At 36.8% G+C, this 23,641-nt stretch overlaps 1 protein-coding gene across 2 annotated transcripts in view; it reads right to left on the bottom strand.

The window, feature by feature from the left end:
- Nucleotides 1-23,641, bottom strand: part of CDH13 (cadherin 13) — a 407,362-nt gene that overhangs the window by 209,872 nt on the left and 173,849 nt on the right. For both annotated transcript variants that reach the window (XM_088529059.1, XM_088529058.1), the window contains exon 5: nt 3,322-3,474. In XM_088529059.1, the coding sequence (XP_088385185.1) occupies nt 3,322-3,474 (153 nt within the window). The remainder of the gene's footprint in view (nt 1-3,321; nt 3,475-23,641) is intronic.

Here is a 23,641-nt window from a genome sequence, read left to right as displayed (position 1 = left end):
CCTGTTTGCAAACCACTTACTCGGATGAGGGCAAATGTTCCAACTCTGCTGGATTCAGAAAATACTAGGAATCTGGAACCCCAAATTGCCTAGATTGTTGGCTATTTTAGATTATGGGTAGGTATCTCACTGATTTGACTAGAATAACCATCCTAAGCTCTACCCCCACACATACACACACAATTTCCCCCAAATCCCTGTATCTGTTTTGACACATCTAAAATTTTCAATATTAAATGAATAAATGATCTGCTATTATCCGAAATTTCCAACTAGATTGACTTATTCAAATCTTGAAAGAAAACCAAAGAAAATATTTTTCAGACCGTGTTCTTACTACTGAATTTCTTTTGCTCACAGTAAATAGGGGCTCTAGGCTACTCGCTTATCTCACCAACCCAGAAACAATTCAATAATATTCCCACAGTCTGCCTAAGCCCTTGCTTTGGAGCATCACTTAGTAGCTTCATCAACAGGCTGTCGCAAGCCTCAAAATCAAACATTCATTTAAATCTACTGGTTTACTGTGACCCTGTGAGTTCCTATCAGAGCTCCTGAATGTTCCTCATCAGACCTCTTTTAGGGAGAAACTGAATTACTACACACTTTTCCAAAACAGTCTGTTCACTGGGCCTAACAGCATCCTAATATCCTCTTGTATTTTGTAAAAGCATTCGCTTAAAACTAAAATACATGGTCATTCTCTGACCTCCCAGCAGGCTCCCTGCAAAGTCACAGCGGCAAACACACCACAAGCACCTACCTGTTTCCATTGGCAGACAGGATTTCTTTAGCATAGTTCCATATGCATGAGAAAAATAGTTATTAATGGCTAATTTCAATGTACTGGCTTTTGGGCTTTTGCAGCCTCACCCTGCCCTCCCGTGACACTGTTTCATTTTCTCATCTGAAACCATCTCCTTCCCAAACGCGCAAGTGATTAGGTCAGCTTCACTCTGGCAATTAATCACCCCGACATTAATATTTGGGTGGAATTTCACATGCCTGTCCATTTTTGAACAATTTAACTAATTTCATAAAAAGCAGCTCATAAATCAATCAGCCGAATACACCTGCTTAAAGGGGGTCAGGTCATTAATGTAGCTTGGGTTGCTTTTGCTATCAAACAAAATCCAAGCTCCTCTGAAGACACAGCCACCGAGCTGCTGCAAATAATCTTTGCCAGGTCCTGGCTGCTAGGCAGGTTCCTTTATTTTAAAATAGGTTATCAATTCTTTAGTAAAAATAAAATGAATGGGAAGTTTTAGTTAACTTCAAGTTTTGAAGCACACGTATTGTAAAACCTGCGAAGTTCTAGAAAATCCCTATCAAGGGCCCTATTAACATTTTCTTTAATCCCTTGAGTACATATAAATGAAGAGCAGGAAATAAATGACTGATTCACAACAGCCCTTCCACTGCAGCTGGAAGGAATCAGATTTCATCTTTTTATCCTTGCCACATCATTGCTTATATACTTGGCTGTATGACGAATTGGAAACAACTTGTAGTTTTTCACAGAGATCTGTTGCCATTTTTTTTTTGCCATTTCCTCTGAATTTTTTTCTTTTGGTGATCAATATTACACAGAAGGCAGATAAAAAAAATCAAAAACTTTCTTTGAGAAAACCTAAGGATCCTTTTGGTAATTCATCTTTCAGTGCATCAAGGAAATCAGGGAAAAATCCTGCTGCTTTCCTGACACCATGATATATCTTTACTGAAAAACAATGGGCTGGATTCAAACACTGACTAATCATGTTGAGGGCTCTCCTCTTCCACGGGACTTTTCAGCTACATTTGCACAACAGGATGCCAGGGAACATGCTGAGCAGAGTGTTATGTAACAGGTTAGAAAGCATGCCAGCCTATTAGGATATATATTCACAATGCTCTGATTAATCTACTACAGTGCACTATTTGTTTATAATTTGCAATGCTTCAAAAAGGCTCCTCTAGGAAAATGGGGGGGGGGGGGGGGGGGTTGGTCTCAATTTAAGTGTAAGCTTTGCCAGATCAGAAAAGAGGGTCATTTGGGGTTTTCTGCATTAGGCTGAAAAGGCTACTGTGATTGCTGGGAGAAAAAAAAATTAAAGTTTATATTGAATACATTAAAGTGGAAAGCTAGCAAAATAGAATAAGAAACAGCTGGAAAAAAAAGATGATGAGTAACAGTGTCAGAAGGAGAACATGAAATTTCTATTTTTAAGAGGGACAGAATTTTCTATCGTAAGTCCTATACGAGCGGTTCGCATACATTTCACTGCAGTCCCACATGAGAAATAGATGTCTAAGTGTCAAAAACCAACACATGCTAAATTTTGGCAGTGCACGCTGAGCAAGCACGACTAGTCTTTCCAAATGGCAAACTCTCTCAGGTAAGGTGAGAAACTCAAAGTGCTGAAAGCTCAAGTATTGATTATTACACACTGGGAAGGACAAATAGGAGCTGGAGGAGAAGGGTCAGAGCCACCTCCGGAGGCAACATCCAGGCTGGGCTGGAGCTCGAGAGCTCCCTGCCAGGTGAGGACGCAGGGATGAGTCTTGCTGTGCTCCAAAAGAAGAGGCAACATTTGGTATTTCGAATCCAACCGCTACCATACGTCAAAACGGCCAGACACAGTTATCTGACTGCTCATACCCAAAGCTGGATAGAAAATATCAATTGACACATCCTGTATTTATACTTTGTATTTTAAGAAACTGTGCTGCAGTTATACTAAGATTTCCAAGATCATTTTTTAGATTTTCAGGGAGAAAAACACAGCATTCATGAATCACAGAAGTTGTTACTCACAATCTGTATAGACTACCTCCACGTGACAGCTGTATCTGCTACATCCTCATGTTAACAGAACAATCTGCAGCTCTATTAAAAGATATCCCTACTCCAAAATGGAGTTGGACAGTATATTCCATTGAAAAGGTGACAACAAAAAAGAAAATGATAATCACATTACTACCTTTGTAGCACTCCCCTCGCTCCAAAAGATTTCCTTCTGTCCAAGCATAACTTTGCATTCACAAATCCCATACACACTCAGCTCTCAGACAGTCATCTTACTACAGATACATGGCAGAAAATGCATGCAGAAAGCAGGGTAGAGGTGGACTTCACATCTAAATGCATTCAGAATTTCCATATATAAATACATTCAGAATTTCCAAAGGACAAACAGCTCTTCCGGAAATTTTTATAGGACAGTAGTTCACAACTGAGCCTTGAATAAATCACATCCATGGGCCTTCCAGAAGCCCATACATTGTCCAAAAACACTTTATTAAGATAGAGACCAAGTTCCTACGGCCACAAGCACTCACCTCGTAATTGGCAATGGCTTCTCTGTCGAGAGCTCGGGTCACGGAGACGTCCCCGCTGATCTCATTGATCCGAAAAATCCCTTTGGGGTCCTGGTCTACCCCCTTGCCCGAGAGCCGGAACTTCGCTCCCTCGGTCCTCTCGCTTCTGATGACCTGCCAGGCCCCAAGCAAAACGGGACAGCCAACATTAGCAAAAAACATCAAAATCAAGCCAACAGGTAGTATTTTAATTATTTCCCTGATGCTGAGCTATATTCCCCTCCCATAATATGAAACGATGAGAAGTGCTTTTGGTCATTCTGAAAACACTGGGCAATTTTTGTATTAAATCCTGCAAATGCTGAAGGACCAAGTCATGTCTTTAGCCAGTTTCTGTCTTATCTTGGCTGTCTTTCATTTCAAGGTTTAAAGTTTCCATTATTGGATTGTTACTGTATCTGCTCCATGTCTAAAATTCGACATTTTATTTAATTCTATTTCTTCTTCTTTTTTTTTCCAGTTAAATTGATAAAATGGCTAGAAATAAATGCTACAATTTTTTTTTTTTAAAAAAGGGCGTGTTGGGGGGAAAAGTTAAAAAATAAACAGGCTTTCAAGTGAATGGCATTAAACACACTTATTTCATAACCACCTTAACAATACTGTTTATATCAGATACCCATCACGCAGTATTTTCCAACTAGTCGGTCGTTTTCATTACTCATTTTAAAACCATTTCAGAGAGCACTTTTGGGTGTGTTGCTCTCCATTGCATTCTATACCCTTCTTTCCCAGGGTTTTAAAGCAAGGGAAAAAACTCCTCCTAAAAATATGTCGGTATCATGCCCAGAACTCAGCTTAGTCACACAGTTGGACTTCCTCCACTTTCCATGCGTGTGCGCGCAGGGAAATTCTTCCTCACCACCGCAACTTGTTCCCCCATATGAACATAAAGTAAAGAAAATATCCCTAAAAATCCAATTTCAAGGCTGCCTCATGTTAATGACAGTAGCATCTGTAAACTTCCAGAGCTGCACAATGTTTGCTACGAGCTACATGCCTTGCAATTTGTATTTGTACCCCCGAATCTTGCAGGATTATAAATTAATCTTGCCCTTTAAGGCTGACAACCTTGCCAAGCCATTCCTTCCCACTGCTGTTTCATGTTCTTTTGTTCCTATCAATTTTATATTGTTAATGTTTCCGCAGAAACATTAAGTCAAATATTTATATGCTGCTCTGAATCACAGCTCAGGAAGAGGAAGGAAAAAAGTGGTATTAGAAATCTGGACCCGCTCCCATTCTGCGATAATAAATATGCAGAGAGTTTAATAATGTCCCCGAGGAAATATGTTTGCTGCCCTATTGCTGTGGGTTCAGCAAAGCTGGTTTGCAGATTACTGGGCAGTGAGATTTTGACTAAACCCCATAATCATTATTCCTTTATTTTAATTGAGAAAAATTGCCACAAGATATGAAACAAGAAATCAGCATTTTCAGAGATAAAGTTTCAATTCCCAAACCCTTGGGGCAAGGAAGAAATTTCAAAGTAAAAAACTATTTCACCTTTTTTTTCCCCCCCCCCTCTCCTCCTACTCAGGAAAACTAATGGATGTGGTTTTCCCCTCACATATTTTTGAGGATGTCATAACAAAACAGAGAAGCCAACAACACTGGAGGAGGAAAGGGACACACTAACTTTGTGACTTCAGGGCTTTGTGATGAAGCTGAAACTTCCAGGCTGCTCCTGGAAAGCTCCCTGATATTCTATTCGGTTTTGGACCAGTCTCTGGTATTTTTATGTCAAGCCTATTTTTTTTTTTCTTAACATAAGGCTTCATTTACCATTTTACACTGCCATGACTATTGCTCACTTTTGCAGGAAAAAGACCTATTGCTTTTCCTCTGCCCTGATTTCTGAGGTTTATTACAAGGTAAGTGCACCTTCCCATCTAATACAAGAGCAGTGGTTTGAAAGGCAACTATCTCAGCTACACGCCTGCACAAAAATAACTGAGAGAGGTCTACAGAACAGCCCTTTCCACCATGACAGATAAATATTTTCCAAAAACTTACGGCAAATTAAGACTCAGTAAAGGCTAAAAGTCCTAATTATATAACTAAAAAAAAAAAAAAAAAAGGTAGAAATCGTGGGCTGTATCAATATTCTGCAGTAGTTCATCAGACAAATCTCAGATCATTATAAGCAGGTCATACTTCATACCATATAGAAAAGCGGGATACAGACTACAGGACTAATGGGTTTAACCAGAAAGCAGTGTTTTTCTGAATGCCTGGATGGCCCGTGTTCCACTCTGCTTAAAACTTTGGGAAGAAACTACCTTCACTAAGCAAGTGAGAACATGCCAACCCCTTCCTCCTACCTACTTACGCAGAAAGAAGGAATTTCATGACATATCTCCATTTAAATCTGGGAAAGGAGAGGGCAAAAATCTCTTCTCTGTCCTGCTGCTTTTCAAGAAGCTCCTTGCTGAGCTGTGCAGGAACCTCCTAGGGGCAAAGCAGGGAGCAGAAGAGCAAACAGGAGACGAGCAACATCGCAGCATCTAGGTAATGCACAGAGGCTGATGCTCGATGAAGCAACAAGAAGCCCAGGTCAGTGATGCTCCAGGTACCACTGCATCATCTGCTCAGAGCAACAGCAGTGGCACAAGAAGCAATTTGCAAAAAATACGATTTTTTTAATGCTTAATTAGCCACAAGAGGGAGCTACATACCCCCAGGAATGTCAGAAATTGAGCTAGAACATTAACATCTCCTAATTAAGATGCTTATATAATAGCTGCGTAGTTCAAAGAAAGTGCATTTCCCAGTTCACACTAAGCTAAGTACAATGAAAATTTTAATAAAAATCAGGCTTAATTTGCCATATGGTTTGGTGCTTCAGCAAGAACAAGGAAGAACGAACAGGAGGATTGTCTGACATCTCCTCTGGCAAGACTATTATTCTGAAAACTAAAGCACTGCTGTTCATATGAAACATTCGGAGGTTACAATGTATTACACTATGATGCTTTCCCAATTTACAGGCTGAGGAGAAAAAAAAAAAAAAAAAAAAAGAGTCCAGATTTCTCCTAAAATGTTTAATTTCTGATGTCCTATTTACATTTCTAAAGAAGTAGCTTGGCTTCCACAGTTGTTTTTCACAAATTAGAGCCTCTATAGCAGTATATCTTCAAGGATTTTGAAGTCTCACTACACCGATGCTGCAGTCCAGACACTGGCCTAAGCATCCAGTGGCTTCACACTCTTTGGGGATGAATGTGCCCATCATGGACTTGTGGTGACCTTGGGGACATCTCAGAAACCAGCCTCCTAGGATAACTTCTGCCCCTTAGGACAGACTCAACCATCTATTTATTAAGAATACAGCTAGGACAGGCATCACAGACTCCACATGCTACATTTTCCCTTGCAGAGGCATCATGAATTAGAAGAGCCTTGACATTGCAAGGGAAGATACGATAGGAGGAGGAGATGCACATTGAGCACCCCACAATAGCACACACTTGTGAAGGCTATTCCCTCACCAGGACCCAAAGGAACACATAGACAAGGCCTTAGACACACAGCCTTAAACATCACTCACTCACTTCAATAGGAGCTAACAACACTTTCGCAAGTCAAAGGTGCATTGTAAGATAAATGCATCAAAAACTCAGAAGTGAGTCATACTGAGCTTGTCAGAAACACACAAACAGCACCCTAGACAAACCATTTCCCTTTTATTTTTCTTTTTTCTTTCTTCCCCCAAAATAATAATAAGAAAAAAGAATGATTCTGCTGTACTGAAAGACACTTTACAGGAACCAGAATGCTGATTAGCTGACAGGATCTGCCTTCCGCCGAGCCGCGGCTAAGACATATTCACCAAGCGCTATTCTTGAGCTGACATTATGTATCCCTTCCAGCTAAACTCATTTCAGCATTGTGATCCCTCCGTTGTTATGGGTTTATCAAAAAGTAAATCAGAGTGTTCTCAAGAGAAGAAGAGAAATAGATAGAAGCACAAAAAAGCATGCTACCCTAGAGAGGGACTTCACGGCGATGCAAGCACAGCAAGTCTGCCCGTAACAGCATCAGCCCCGGCAGCCTCATTGCAAGAGACGAGCGTGCCCTGGTCACCTCCATAATCCTGACATGGTCTGAATTAGAGATGCATCATGTTCGCAACAATTTTTAATCAGAAAAATAGTTGCACCTTAGGTAGGTGTATTCAGTCCCAATCCCAGAGCAGTTTTTGGGGTGTTTGTAAGCCAGCTTTTCCAGGTACGCTCTATCTCCTAGGAAATCTTTAGGTATGAAATTTTGATTTTTTTCTTTTCTAAAATGCAACTATGGTTAAAAAGCCGTTTCCACCATTTGCTTTTCGTATTGATCGTAACTATTGAGTATCTATTAGTATCATCTAGTTCATCACGCAAACCAAATTATCCTCTTTGGCAATGGGAGATTGGTTAAATTTGAGCTCAGATTTCCATTCCATCTGTAGTAGGACTTTCTCAAGAGCTCATTCAGCATACAGGTGATGTCTGAGAACGTCCAATTGACTTATTCAAATAGCTAATCGTGATAGATATTATAAAATGAAGACCCTCCATACAATCATTCACTTTGTGCAAGATAATTAGGTATAAAGCATATACATTTATTTGAAAATATATATTCTGAGCAACAATTAATTAAGCAAGAAGCTATATTATAACTAGCTTTCTTGATTGTCTAATTTGAAAAAGAATCGACTGCTACGCATCTGGCTAATGCCCATAAGTTCTCCAAAACATAAGAGAGTATTTGCAAAGCTCAAGGAAACAACAGAATAAATTTTCAGCCATCCAAGATGCTTATGCAATATAATAAAGCAGGCAATCTCACAACCCTAAATTTCAACATGGTTCCAGATCAGTTTTCAATCTCCACTCTCCTTATGAGGCAAGATTTTCAAAGCTATATAAATCTCTTAGAGTATATGCTTTAACTCCAAAGCTTAAACCAGCCAGTCAATCACTCAAATTTTAATATATGAGTTTGCAGCAGAGCAGCACTCCAGAAACCACAGGCACAAAATGAAAAGGGAAATTTGAGCCGCAATAGGAGTATACAACATTGCGACCCAACCTCCTTTGACAGCCAAGGTAAAGAGGAATGGTCAAAGCCGGGGCAAAGGTTTTTTGTCAGGCAACTGGAGAAAAATAAACTTTGTACAATGGCTATTCTGTGTCATCTGCTACAAATATTTTATTTGATGTTGTTGGAAATCCTAATAACAATATGTTTTTTTCCCAGAAAAAAAAAAGGAAAATGTATATAGATAATACACATGAATTAACTCAGCAAAGAAAACCATAAATCAGTTATTTTAACTTTTAAATCTATTTCCTGTCCAAATTTAATCAGATTCTTTGCCTCTACTCAATGTCACAGCCCCAAGGGTCATTTTTAACTGGCAGAAACTCGACTGGAAAGTGTTCTGCTGTTCATGCTTTAAAGAGCACTTCAAAAAGGCAGCATCTACTGGGCAGAACTCTTATTACAAGATGACTCATTATTTCTTATTTGCATTTTTTATATTACTTCTCTTGGACTCCACTGTGGACTACAGAAATCCATAAATTACAGGCAAAAGTTCCTCAAGCAAGAACACATGGTATTATCAGCACAACAATGCACATTTAAACACTGGAAGAAGCTGAAGGCTTTTCAAGAGCTGTTTCCTTCTCAAGGACTTAGTGCTCGGTGTACAAACACTTTGAATGTGGGAGCTTTTATAAATAGCAGTATCAAATATAACATGGGCATGAAAGAAGTTAAAAGTAAAATAAATTGTGAAAATGAAAAGTAATACGCTCATATTCTCAAATTGATATTTGGGCTTTTTTAATCTTATGAGCTTTGCCATGAAGACCTTTCTGGAAGGTGAAATTTATGAAATTTAGTGTACATTAAATGTACTTAAATGATAATTTTGATGCTTGTGTGCAAGACTTACTGGGGGTTGAAAACTGTGTAAACATTCCTAGCATGGAGCAAAGCAAACAGAACACCAGAAATAATCTTATCAGGTATCAGATTGGCAATTTAAGATACAGTAAGGTAAAAAAAATTGCTATGTTTAAAATACAGATGGTAGGTTTAAAAATCTTGTGAGCTGGGCCTGTGCTTGGTATAGGGGTTATTACACCAACCTCTGTTTCATTACTGTGCTGCTGTTATGCTAAAGCAAAGAAGCAAATCTGAAATTTAACAAGGCTAATTAAATTACCCAGAAAAGTATTTCAGTATTTTTAGAATATTCAACCCAAATAACACATTTGATGCTAAGCCAAGAGTAGAGTCTAACATAATGGCTTTTGGTGTCTGTGTAGCTGTTTAAAACCTTTACAGCAATTTTTTTAGTATGACACACAGGTGTGTCCCTTGCTAGAAGCAAGCATTTCTTCTCAGGGAGCAATTCTGTGAATACACAAAGATGCACATTATCCTTTTCAGCAGGTAATCTTTCAACTTTGTTTAGCTCTTCATTTATAAACAGCAAGAAGATTCATTAGAAATAATTTTCACTACTCTTTTCCCTAAGAAATAGCTGATTTCAGATACGTATGTGCAGACTCGCATGTCGGTACCCAACAAGGTCCTTATACTGATAACGGAGTTTACAAATGGCTTTTCTAATGTCAAAGGAAAAACACCTAAAACTACTTTTTTTGTCACAGAAGGCCTGGATATTTCACTGGCCAATTGAGCCTTTCAAAAGCCATTTAATCAAGACAATTTGATTGCTGCTTAAGTTACTAGCTCACAGCAAACCCCGTTAGCTGAATCAATTTGAGGACCACCGTTCTTTGAGTGACAGCCAGCTGGAGTAGCTCCAACGCTGTACTAGTCGTTAGGAAAAACCTGACTCCGATTGATGATTAATAATAAATGAAGAAAATCTCAAAGGAAGCTCTTTAGAAAATAAAAAGATTTGGAGGGGATTTATGGAGGTTTTTTATTACAAACCTCTAATTGTGACCTAAATAGGCAAAAAAATGAAGAGACGGTATTTAATGGTTTTCTAATTGCAAAGATCCAGGACACGGCATAAAATACACACTATGCTGCCACCATGCACGGAATTAAAATTTTACAAGAGTGCATGAAAAAAAGAACAGGTTTACAGTATTGTTTTCCAGGTACTTCACAGAACTGTCTATTCTCAACAAGAGCAAACTCTTCATTCTTCACCTCAGGCCATCTCTGCAGCATCCATAAGGCTGCAAGATCAGGGCTGCATCATGCCCAGGCCAAAACCCTGCTGAGAAGGTCTGGGGAAGTCTGCCCTGGGCTGCCTGGGGAGTGTAAGGAAAACCGGAGTCGCTTCCTGTCCCTGCAGCTACAATTACTGCCCATGGGACTTGGCTACAAGTGTTATTTTTGGATGCATGCATGCAGCAAAGAAAGAAATCAAGGTCCGAATTAAGCGGGAACTTCCAGCCAGGTGGAGTAACTGGAACTGTGGAATAAGAAACAGGGGCTGCAAAGCCAACCTGAAGAACCAAACAGAAATAGTAAAATGAGACAAAAATGGAGCCTGTGAGAATAAGTCAACTCAAACTACTCTTGGAAATTAAAATTTTAATTTAAAGATATTTATTGAAAGATGGTGTCTAATTCTATTTTGCTTTAACAACCTGCCAAATCGTGACTTTTGACAATATTTTGTAAATAAGACAAACATAGGGATATAGCAAATATTCTATCAAAAGCATTTAAAATATTTTAAGATTTTTAAAAAATATTATAATGAAAGCTTTTTTTTAAAAAAAAAAAAAGCTTCATTTTATGAAGTCAATGAAATACTTCTAGATGCTTTTAAGGACCTGCTTAGCACCCAATTCCCATTTGTAGCATACAACCCACAGATCTAATTATAGATTTTTCTCAGTCACTAGTTCCCTAGGAAACAAATCCATGGCTCATGCCTTGTGCATGGAAGGTCATAGGAGGAAGATAAATATTTTTCTGTGTATAGAAACTTATCTAGAGGTCACAGGTCTGCGTCTCAGCAGATGCTGGCACTTCTGTCAAGGAGAAGCCGAAGCTATATTTGACAGATATCTCAGACATTTAAAACTTTAATCATTTTAATCTGATAAAGCACTTAATACTTTTATTATCGTCAATATTCCATGATTCCTTATGCTGTAAACAAAGGCTTTTAGTTTACGTTTTCTAAACTCTGCAAATTCAGACCATTGGGTACAACTCACTTCATGTTAAAAATGACTAACAGTTGCCACAAAACAACTGGTAAATAGCAACAACTTACTAGAAACCTGGAGGCAGAAAACTTCCTTAAACTACTGAATATTGAACATGTCTCTTCTGACTTTGTCCCTTGAAGTTAACAACCTATATGCTCCTAACTTCAGTACTCCAACAAAAAGTTATACCTAGTGCTCTCTACTTTTGATTTTCTTCTAATGTATTCTAATTATAACACTAAAAAAGACGGAGAAAAGGTAATTTATTGGAAACCCAGAGACGTGTGACTATATAACTACGACAGGGGTAAAATGAGGAGTGAACATGAGGGTGGCAGAGGGAAGCATTGGCAGATTTGTCCTCCTCATTTTGACCACATAAAGACACTCTTGAACTCCATCCTGACTCATCTATTATGACAGCTGATAATGTATGTAATTAGAGTAACAATCCTACTCACACTTGGTGTAACACCCAGCCTGACTTGAGGTCAAACGGAGGATTTAAGCTAAGTCATTAAAAATGTCTTAAATTTGTTGTGTGCCATCGTCCACACAGCTCAGGCACCATGCAGCCCCATGCCTGGTTCCAAGTGCCCTCAGAGCATCACCATCGAGATCCAACCCGTTCCTACCACCACAGACCTCCTTCTGCTCCCTGGACAGGTGGATGCACAAATATTTCATTTTCAGGACGGTTTTTGGCTCTCTTATTTTGTGCTTTTCAATTCCCATTCTCTTCCCACATGCTGTTTTTCATTTCCTCACCTTTGTGTCTCATTCACTTGCAGAGATGCTACCAACTGTGCTACGTCCCACACTGAATTCTCTTTAGCAAGTGAAGGGGAAAGTGGTGGGGTGAAATTGTTACCACTGCACAGCTAGCCTTAATGAGAGCTCTTAATGACAGCGAGCCTTATATTGGGATTTCTTTGCTCCATGAAGGTTAGCTGGTTTGCTGCAAGCAGGCATGATTTTCCAGCCAGAGGGCACTTGCACAGGGCTGAGACCTCCACAAAACACAGCAAAGAGCATCATGTTCCACCAGCAAATGGACCAGCAGCTGCTGAAATCCCACGTTCTTCCAACAGCCTTGCAGGGAGCACACTCACTACGGTCAGGGAACCAGAACCAGCATCTGGTTGGCATCTCCTTTTCCAGGACCTTCAAATCAAAATGTTTCCAAAGGACACTCCAGCTTTCTTTAATTGTTACCTTCCAGATGGGGTCTGATAAGAGTTTTAATGATGCCATTTCTTACTAGCCTAATTTTAATAGTAAAATGCTAGTGGAAAGTAGTTTTGTTAGCAGTTCCATAATTGACTTCACCTCTTTTAGCAAAGTTTCAGATTTTTAATACACCCAGCACTAACGCTCTGAAATAAATTGTTTTGCCAGTGAAAGCCTCACTAACAAAGTACCATGAGACGTGTCTTCAGTCTCCCTATCACCATTTGCACAATATGTCCAGGGTAATTAATTCCTCAGGTCAATAAACAATTTGTTCTTTTCCTCCTCCTCATTCCCTTCTCCCATTTTGCTCAAAGACAGGCTCACAATATGTATCACAAAGCAATTTTATAGTTAAAAAAACTATTGCTATCTTGGATTTTCACTTTCACAGTTTAAAAAGGCCACTTGTAACCTGGTTCAATGCTCTAGTCCTGCTAGAAGTAGAAATGCAATGTATGAAACTACAGATTCCGACATGGAAACATGTCAATGAAGTGACAATTATTTACAAGTCTCTCAAGAAGCTTTCAGGTGACTTTATGATCACTGCAATGCAAGTCCTACATTTTTCTTTATCATGCTCTTCATGCAATCCTGCTGGGGATTACGCAATCAATCAAGATAAAATTATCTACAAAGAATACATGATTTCCAAACCAATCATTTTCAAAATGGAGAACATATCTTCTAAATTTGAATTTTAAATTTCTAAAAGCTGGAAGATCTCTAGATTCATGCAACAATTTAGCTGCAATAATATATATGATGGATACAGTGCATTGCCCAGCATGGTAGTCGAATAGAAGGATAAGATTCTTGTACTAATTAAAAAAAAATAAAATAGCTATTTACTGTGAACAGTTGCCTATCAACAAGCCAGCAGAGTAACTCTATAAGGAATCAGATATGCCCAAAACCCTACTTTACCTAAATAACCTGCCCTTGTGCTACGGCTCTGCAAAAATGACATTCTCAAATCCCAAAAGACTTAAACAAGGAGGCAAGTAAGCCTCTACAAGCAAAAAAATACAATTCTAAAATAAAACTGAAAAAGTGCAATGAATAAGCATGCATATAGCTGGGCCCAACATCCCATCCAAATTGTCAAAGGCCTCTCTGAGACTCTTGAATTAACCCAGGCAACAAAAGCACCTGACACTCAGTTTTTATCAGACATCTCTAAGTTGACTAGTTAGGAAATTAAATGCTTCAACAAACAGGCAAACAGGAGCTATTTTTGCTGCATTTACAGACAGGAAAACAATAAGGAAGTCTTAAAAGCTGTAAAAGGCATGTAAAAAGTTAAAAAAACATACAACCCTGAAAATTCCATCTTTTTTTTTTCCTACCTCTGTCTTTTCCTTTATCTTCTTTTTATTATTGCAATACATTTTAAAGTTAGTTTCAACAAACTTTCCATTCGATGTTACATGATGCACCTTAACCATCCTCAGAGCCCAGTTATTAGAATCAACAGAAGTTTTCCCATAACTTTTGTCTGCCAGGCTCTCACTATTTCAGTTGTGTTTGGAGACCTAATGCGTAACAAAAGTGGTAAACAACAAAGATAAATCTTGCTATGTACTTGAAAGAAGGCTGTAACTATCTTCAAACATCTGACTGGTTCTAATATAAAACAAAATATTTGGAAATGTAGTTTTGAAAGCTACTGCAAAATTCTAAAATCCCACAGTCTGGGGTACTTTGATAATTCATTTAGGAAATGTTACCATTACCTTCTCCGAACCATAAGAACTAATTCTGCGTAACATCTACATTTTCTGACTCAACAAGCCAAAAGTTGCCTTCATTCCCAGTGAAAGCATCTTGTTTTCTCCTTTCCTGCTATTGACACAGATATATAAGTATGTATGCATAAATGTGTCACCATGTGTGCACAAAATTGGCACGTTACATAATATGGATATAGTTTAACCCATGTGCAAGCATTAATGTGCTTTCAGCCATTTCCCTTGAATCGATGACAGTTGGCAAGGGAAGCAGGAGACACCTAAACACTTGCAGATACAAGTTAAATTCATTGCATTGATTCACTGGGAGTGATACCAATCATTACTTTACTAATCCAAACTGCCTATCGAAACTTGCAGTCTGTTGGATCAAATGGTTTACCAGGGAAATAAAGCACAAAGCAGCAGCAGTAGATATCTCAGGTTCTTAGAGGTTTTGGACTGTAGAAGATGCCCAGGTTTGTGTAGCAGGAAATACAATATACAGAATTGCCACTTTTTAACATCCTGATAGCTATTACAATAAACTACTTAGCAAATAGTTTCTTAAACATCCCAACCATAACTGACTCACTCTAATGCCAAAGAAACATTAAGCTGCATTAACTAACAATTAATTAACAATTAATTAATAATCAACTTTGAAAGAAAACTCTGGGCATTTCAAAAAATGCTTTTCAAGAAATCATCCCAAACCATGGAGATGATTTTAAGGATGTTGGAAAGACAACTGCTTGCTTTTAGCTCTAACAGGCAATTAATTATGAGATTATAAACAAGATTTATCGACATCTGTTTGAGAATAAATAATACATAATCCAGACCACACACATCTTGCACAAATTGAGATTCTAATGAAACACAGAATGCTAATTTGGTTGAGTGATTAATTTATTTGTATTTAAACTGTTATATAATATCTTTCATTACGGAAGTTCATGTAAAACATCTTTCTTGTTACTTATTAAAGTTTCTAAAAACCTATTATAGTCAAGATCTGTGTGGTTTTCTCAACCTATACTACAACAAAGCTACTGTATAACAGTAATGTAACGAACCAAAAAAAAACACTACAAAATAATAGCAAGCTACAATTCTCATTGTGTTGCCTACCCTGGCAAAGACTATAACACAAAAAATAAGTAGTTTACCACACCAAGACTTAGTAAAAGACTTTTGCTCAAAGAGTACCTCTGGTAGTCTTCGGGTGTTTTAACCAATATTGGAAAGAGTTTTAAACTATAAATGCTCCAAGAAACGTTCCCAAAATACAGGATGAACTTTATGTGAAATTCTAGGTTGAAAGAAGTAATATTCTATCTATACTATATTCTTTTCAGAAAATAAGTTTCTAAGCAATCTAACAGGTGCTGCTAAAGTCACATACATCACCATAAAAATACGATTCAGCTCTTTCATCAGCTTCAGAAACATTTTTCTTGGTCACTTATCTCTGTTTTTATCTCATATACGAATGAGTTTTTCGATCTTTTGTGAAACCCAGTTCGCCAATACATAGCTTATGTCTTTTCATAACAAATATGCCTTCAGAAAAGACAGTATTTCACAATATCAAGGTCTAGAAATAATAAAAAAAAAATTCTATCATAATCTATTAATGCAACAGTTATATTTTTAGACTCTCATCACCTGCTATTAACAATCAAAATACTAGCATTCAAGGAAAAATCATGTAATGCAGAGAACAGAAATTCTATTCCTGAAGTTGTAGTAAAATTGCTTTTTAGAGGAAAGGACTGCAGGGCAAATATACGCAAGGTCCTATAATGAAAGGTTGGATTTTGTCCTGTATTTGCCTGAAGGCAAGAAACAAAAATTCCGGAGAATAGAAATAGATCAAGCCTTTCTTTTTAAAGTTCCACTACATTTCATAAATTTGCTAGTTAAAAATCAACCCACAAAAACACAGGATTTATCAATATTTAATTTTTAACAAATTAATTTAACAACCACATCATTAGAAACCAACTATTAATTGTCAAGATTTAGAATTAGCCACAACTATTATAGGTCTTGGTTTTGTATCTTGTGCAAAACATGGCCAATAATGAAGTCTTGTATTTACAGCCATAACCAAACACTAGCTCAGTGCTGATACAGAGAAAAGAGAATCTACACATAAAAGGAAAACACAGTTTAACTAGAAGGCTATTTTCATTCCATACTGTTTTTTTTTTTTCTTGACACTGATCAACATTATTAAACGATAATCCATAATGATCTACGGCCATATTGAACTTCGATTATATAGCTGTAAATCAAAAATATACTCAGGCTTCATAGGCATTTCTTCAACTCAACACCTTTTTATCACATAGTATTATCTGCACTTGATCACCTCATATCATTTAATTATTCCTCTATTTATAAATTTTCCAATTAACAGAAGGGTCAATCACTATTTCTTATCTAATAGATTTTCTCACTCATTTAAGCTGTGGTTATAAAATGACCAAAATATTAATAACAATAAATATAAAATATGTTATATATAATATAGTTTTAATCCTGCTATCTACTCAATGTAGTAACATTTGTGCTGCACTTGCAGATGAAAAATAAGTGGACTTATTTAGAATAAGCCTGAAATAAAAGTAAAATCAAAATATTTAGAGCTTCTCTGAATAATTTGCTAAAGTGCATACTGATGAGTTTCACAGAGACATCCTTTAAGCATACTTTTGAAAAGTCTCTTTTTTAAAATTTAAGGAAATATAAGTCTAAGAAACAAATAATAATTTGTAGCAGATCAGCACTGAGGTAAAACAATCCTTAATGAAGCACATGAGTTTCCCCAGAGTCAGATTGTTTTGTTAAATTTTACCAAAAAATGAACTTGCAGGCATAAAACTGAGATTCTCAAATAAAGTTAAATAAATAAATGAACAAATGAAAGATTTAATGGTATCAGTAACTGCATAACTCTACCTATTTTTTGGAAGCATTTATAATGGAATACATCATGGGCCTAAAAAATATGTAACAAGATCCGCTAATTTTATTACCTATGTTTCTACAGATATGTTCATTGTGTTTCAAATACAGAAGGAACCTAAAAGAGTCCTAACAGATTATCAGATAACATGGACAGCACAATAGGTCTCAAAACTGACATTTAGGAAGAACAGTGAAGGGATTTTTGTTTGTTTGTTTGCTTTTTCAATTACAAATCATTCATTTCAATTTCAGCCAGAGAAATCAATGGGCAAGAAAACAGACCTCTTGTCAGTTAGGATTTCTCCTGCAGATCTTTCATCTTGGCATGTCCTGAAAATTTTACATTGACAATTCAGTATATCAGCCTTTATCTGAATTTACTACCGACTGCTGGTCAGTAAATTTAGTAAATTTAGGGTTGACATGGTGTATTCAAAAATTTAAACCTATAAAACCCGCAAACCACGCAGCGAAGACAAGGCAGATATATTCACATTACAGCTGTAAGCCTGATGATCCGTCACCTCATTACGATATTGTCATGTTTTCTCTCAAAACAAGGAAACAGAAATATTTTAAAGCACTGCCTTTGTCACATCTCTCTACCATACCCTGGTAAAATCCTGGCTAGTGCACTGTGGTATTTAGAGGATGCCTATCTTATAGGATGGCTGGAGATGCCCAAACGCTCCTAAATGTCACTGGAAAAACCTGCCTGACTCCAGGGCCTGGCTGGAGACAATGGACCTTCGTGCTGAGGGAGACCAGGAACCTCGAGAAACACGGGCCTTTGTGACCAGATCTCGCTGCCTTCAGAAATAGCTTATTTCTAACGGTGCCCATGTGTTTCTGAAACACAGAATGACTCTGTCACAAATCAATATATTAAGATAAATAATGCACAGATGCCTTACCCTCTCCATCTGCTTTCCAGGTACGTTTGCACAACAGAAAAGTGGTGCTTTGCAGAACAAAAGCTCCAGCCCACGCCAGCTCCAGTTGTTCCTTTTCCAACCTGAAGACTCCTCCTCTATTTAATCTCTCCATTTCTTACCTTCCATTATCTCCTTTGGCCTTCTCTGAAGCTTTTCTAAGTCTATTGCATCCTTTTTAAGGCACTGTGACAGGAACACAATATTCATCTTTCTATTTTTCCTCTGGTCACTGTTAAGGACTGAACTGACATTTTCAAAGACCAATCTACAGCAATCCCGAAATTTCTCCTGAGCTTTATATATGCTTAATCTGCAGTTATCGACAAACTCTGCCACTCAGGACTGGTAAATCCCTCCACAATACTCTAATCTCTGCACGACTTGTCATTCTCATGAATTCTTTTGTATGATCTGGAAAATTTGTCACCTCACGGCTTGTTGCCTTTTCCAGATCATTTTTTACAGTGTTAAACATCACAAATCACAATCACAAATATATCCTTAAAAAAAATTCATTGGCAAAACCTTCCATGTGAAACTTCTGTGCAACAGAACATGATGTAAGAAAAAAAATCAATTTTCTAGTCTTACAGAGTATTCTTCATCAATCGTAACATAAATGAATCGTTTTGCCTAGTTCTTAAGATTTCTCATTAGAAACTAACTTTTTTTTCAAATTATTGTTGAATGCGTGGATCATGATTTCATGCTTTTTTTCCTTTAAGATCATTTATTTCATAATAATTAGTCTAAGATCCCGAAAGGAAAATAAATTTTAAATCACTAATATCATTATATGCTTTTTTTCCCCAAAAAATCCACATGCTAATAGATTCCATTAATTCAAATTAATTTTCATGTTGCAGTGACCCTTAGCAAATTCACATTAGAAAGACCAACAGCAGAGTAATAATGGATGAAGTTGATTTATCACGTTTTGCTGTTTACACAAATTACACAATTTGAGCCCACTCTGCATTGTTCATTAATTTTTGTTGGTGATAAAATTCATAGATCTTTAGTTTTTCCTTTACATAATCAGCGAGTTCCCCACTGCTGAAATTGCTCTTTGAATACCCCCGATTAATCCAACCCCATCCAGAACAATTGCTTCATTAGCAACATTTAAGTGTTTTGTTTGCCAAGTAGAAAAGAATCTGTTGAGGAATGGCTCATGCTAAACACATGCTTTTTAGAATCTGGTCTCCTAAAAAAAATAGCATTTTGGTGATTAGGCCATCTCTTCTGCAAGCCCTCTCTGATCCCTTTTAAACATATTGGCAAGTTTCAACTAAACTGGACAAAATATTTCCAAGCTAGAAAGTTCCCAACATTTTAAGGAAAACTATGACCACATAAAGGAAAAAGACATAACTAATGCCTGCAAAGATAGAAAACGGATAGAGCTTCCATTTTGCACATGCACATTTGCTGCCCAGTCAGGATATCTGCAGCTCCAGGATAAGATTCCATCTTCAAACTATAAAAATCAGAAAGTAACACCAGCAGTGCTGGGGGTACTGTGGGATCATCTTGCAACACAGTACAGGAGATATTAAATATGGATCAGAGAACCTGGGTTATTGCAGGAAATGAATATTTGTAGGAAAGCATCCTTCATTGCTTCCCTTGTTCACGAAACAACTTGCATTATATTGCAAGCCAGGTTTGGACATGAATTTCTGTTAAATTAATACAGCTATTGAATTCAAGTTCTATCCACAGTTAGCTACATCCACATTTCCTCTTTTTGCAATTCTAATAAGTAAAAATATATTAAAACATATGTTATTGCATTACAGGGATCACTAGTACTTTCAATTTCTGGACTTCATTGTTGTACAGATTTTTATTATCAAAATCCATTCCCATCTCCAGCAAGCTCATCTGAAAATGTAAGCTTAAGTTTCTTGCATGTGTTACAGAAATGAAAAGAAAACCTTGCTGAAGCAGTGCAAAGATACTTATTGCACAGTAGAAATAGATAAATTTGAACTTAGATGAAAAGCCTATTTCCTTATTTTATTCCTTTATATTTGCATGGAAAATTGTTAAAGTAAAGCCTGATACATACACACTCAAGTTAGCTCATGCTTTCTTTAACCTTCCCTTTCTCCCCACTAAAATCTCCCAAGAAAGTAGACACGAATAAAAATCCTTTCCCACTTTGCTGGGAGAATTTCTGTGGGCTTCAAGGCACTTCAGGTCAGACATCATTGCACAGTCACATATTAAAGTACTTTAACGTGTGCTTAACAAATTAGACTGATGCTCTATGGAAGCGCTCTGTGATAAGGACAAGCTTTCGGTCTGTTACATCTCAGGTTAAACTGCAACTCAAACTAAAATCACTGAAATAATGTGTTAGCAAAATTGTGCAAATATTTTAATGGTTATTTCACTTCCTAAATAGGATTGATTTAAATATTCATTCCATATTGTTCACCTGTTCTTCAGAAATTTGAGGCAGAGTGATATGTCAAGAGAACAAGGAGATGCAGAGGAACAACAGTGCAATCGGTGCTTGCTGACGCAAGGACAAATGAAATTGGTACTTTCCAATTGAAGCAATCTATGTTCACAGCAGCATCATGCAGGTTAAGACAGGCAAAACAGCATATATGAAGCCAAGATTATTGACCAAGAAGAAAGTACCTAACAATCTGCATATGCATGTACATGTTTGTTAGTATGCACTTCTGATTCAGGTATTAAAATTCCAAATATGTAATTGTATGGCTTCACAAAATCTTACAATACAAGGAATATGATAGCCAGCTAAAAGTCAATGATCTTCCTAATATAATTAGAGCACACTGGAAAGCAGATTAATCTACCAGTACATTTGACGAATTTTTATGTGCCTTTGCTTAAACAATGTTTCAACGGAAAGAAGTGATTTTGACTTTTTTTTTTTTGTCTGCTTAAAGAAAAATAAAAAAGGTCAGTCTGAAATGCTCTTTTCAAAAGAAGGGCAAAAGGAAAGTGAAGATTTCCATATTTGAACATCTTAGTTCAACAATAGATCACCAATTACAATGAAATAATTCTTACTTTTTATGCGCTTGACCCTGAATGAAAAATAGGTCAAAAGAGCAGAGCAACATTGACTTCAAAATGACATATAGTTAATGATGATAAAAGACACTAGCTGGTCTTTAAATAAGTTCAGGCAAAAAGAATATGTCCTCATTACATTCTTAAAGCCTCGTTATACACTTAAGGCACAAAGATGCCCACCTCATCTTGTTCCTACTGACTACAAATGACATAATCCGCTTCTGAATTTCACAAATAGGGTTGGAAACTAAATGGTAAAGGTGATTACTATGAAAGATTTAAGAAAAAAAAAATGCCTTTAGAGAGTAGCTAGAAAGAGCAACAAAAGTTGTGGAAAAGAAAAGTGTTCGTTAAATTAAAACACAGCTGCCTTGATAGAGCTTAGCATCATTCTCTTACATGCATCCTATCCATCTCTACAGCATGATACAGGGCGAAAGAAAAGTCCTCCATGCATGATAAAACTAAGAGAAAAACACAAAAGCGTTACAACCCGTTAGTCACTGTTGAAGAGATCCTGCAGTTTGTCAGAAAGAAGCGAGTGACTATTGCTCCCTGAATGACAGCTATTTACTCAACTTTACAGATGAGCCATATATAATACATATCATTTTTCCTTCTAGAAATACTCTGCCAACCATCTTTTCTTAATGCTGCTTTAACAAGTCACAGCTAATAACATCAAAATTGTCGCCAGTCCAAAAAATGACTTTAATAAAGTCTTTCATTAGAGTAAGTACTCAGGGTGACAGCATGACAGTATTTAGTTTGTAAATTGGCAGAATAAGTTATTTTTCTTTCTAAAATGTCATCCGTTTAGATATTGCTTTATATTATACTATATTCTTGCTAAAGACTGACTTAACATGAAACCAGAGGAATGACTTGAAAGCAAATAGAAATCTGATCCAATGAAGGTTGTACATGACTCAGGTAAGAAATCCGAACTGTATCAATTCAGAGCTATCAAATAAATAACTTTATTGATTTTAAAAAAAAGCTCCATGGTCCTGTTCTTTTCATTGAATTCAATATTCTACAGGTCTTGTCTCTCTGCTAGTAATATATTACTACATAACATTACTATATTTTTTATATTATATATACTTATATATTATTAAGGGTAGCTGAGGATAGATATAGAAGCACCTTGGAAGATGAAAAAGATAAAAGTTGGCAAACAGATCAGCACAGTTTCATGAAAATAATGGAAAATCCAGCTAGAGAATGGCAATTTAACAACCACTGTTGCACACTCCTTGCTCACAATATGCTTGGTAAGACTTGGTGCAAAAACATGCACCACATTGATTTTATGCAATGCTATCTTCTTAAAACACTGACTGCTTATTTGGATCAAGGAAGGCTGGAAAGGAATTGGACCTTTCAGGGCATTTTTTGTTTTGCTTTGGAAAGTTGAGTATAATTACCCATTTATTATAAAATATATACCCATTTATAAAAATATCAGAGAAAAGAGTCTGATATTGGGGATCATTAGATGAAGTAATTGTTGCATCTAAAAATTATTCAAACACTTTTTCCTTAAAACTGACATGAAACTCTAACTATTGTGTCAATGAAAAATTAGTTGTCAGGATTTTATTTCATCAGTTATTTTATAGGGAATTTACTGACAAGGACCAAAACTATTTTTTTTTCTCCCCTCCACCTTCATCTGCAACACAGTAAGATATGAATTCCTGAAATCAAAGTTAATATAAACAACACAACAGCAAAACTGTAGCATACTTTGCTGAATAGCTTTAGAGTATAAAATCTCTTCTCTTTGGTGCTCTCCTTAAGGTCATTAGCATGATTTATCATGAAGCGGGAAATTAGGTACTGGATATTTCAATATTGGGCAGAAAATTTAATTCTATCGTTGCCATAGAACTGCTGCATCTCCAACAAACTTGTAACCATGGTAACTAGGTTAAAAAGCATTTCTTAAATGTTTAAAAAATATATTTTATCCTTATTAATGACACCAAACACTGGAAAATGACAGCAAATTGTTATTATTTTCCAGTTTTCCAAAGCATCCATTGCTGAATTTCATTCTTCTGAAATATCTTAAGTAAACAGGAGCACTTTAACAAGTCTTTTCATTAAAATTCTGTTAGCTTAAAGAGAA

Source organism: Tinamus guttatus, unplaced genomic scaffold, assembly GCF_059628265.1.
Source record: "Tinamus guttatus ecotype Peru unplaced genomic scaffold, ASM5962826v1 Tinamus_guttatus_pri_ptg000323l, whole genome shotgun sequence".
In the NCBI taxonomy this organism is placed as follows: Eukaryota; Metazoa; Chordata; class Aves; order Tinamiformes; family Tinamidae; genus Tinamus; species Tinamus guttatus.
Note: the sequence above shows the minus strand (reverse complement) of the source record. Positions and strands in the feature narration are given on the sequence as shown.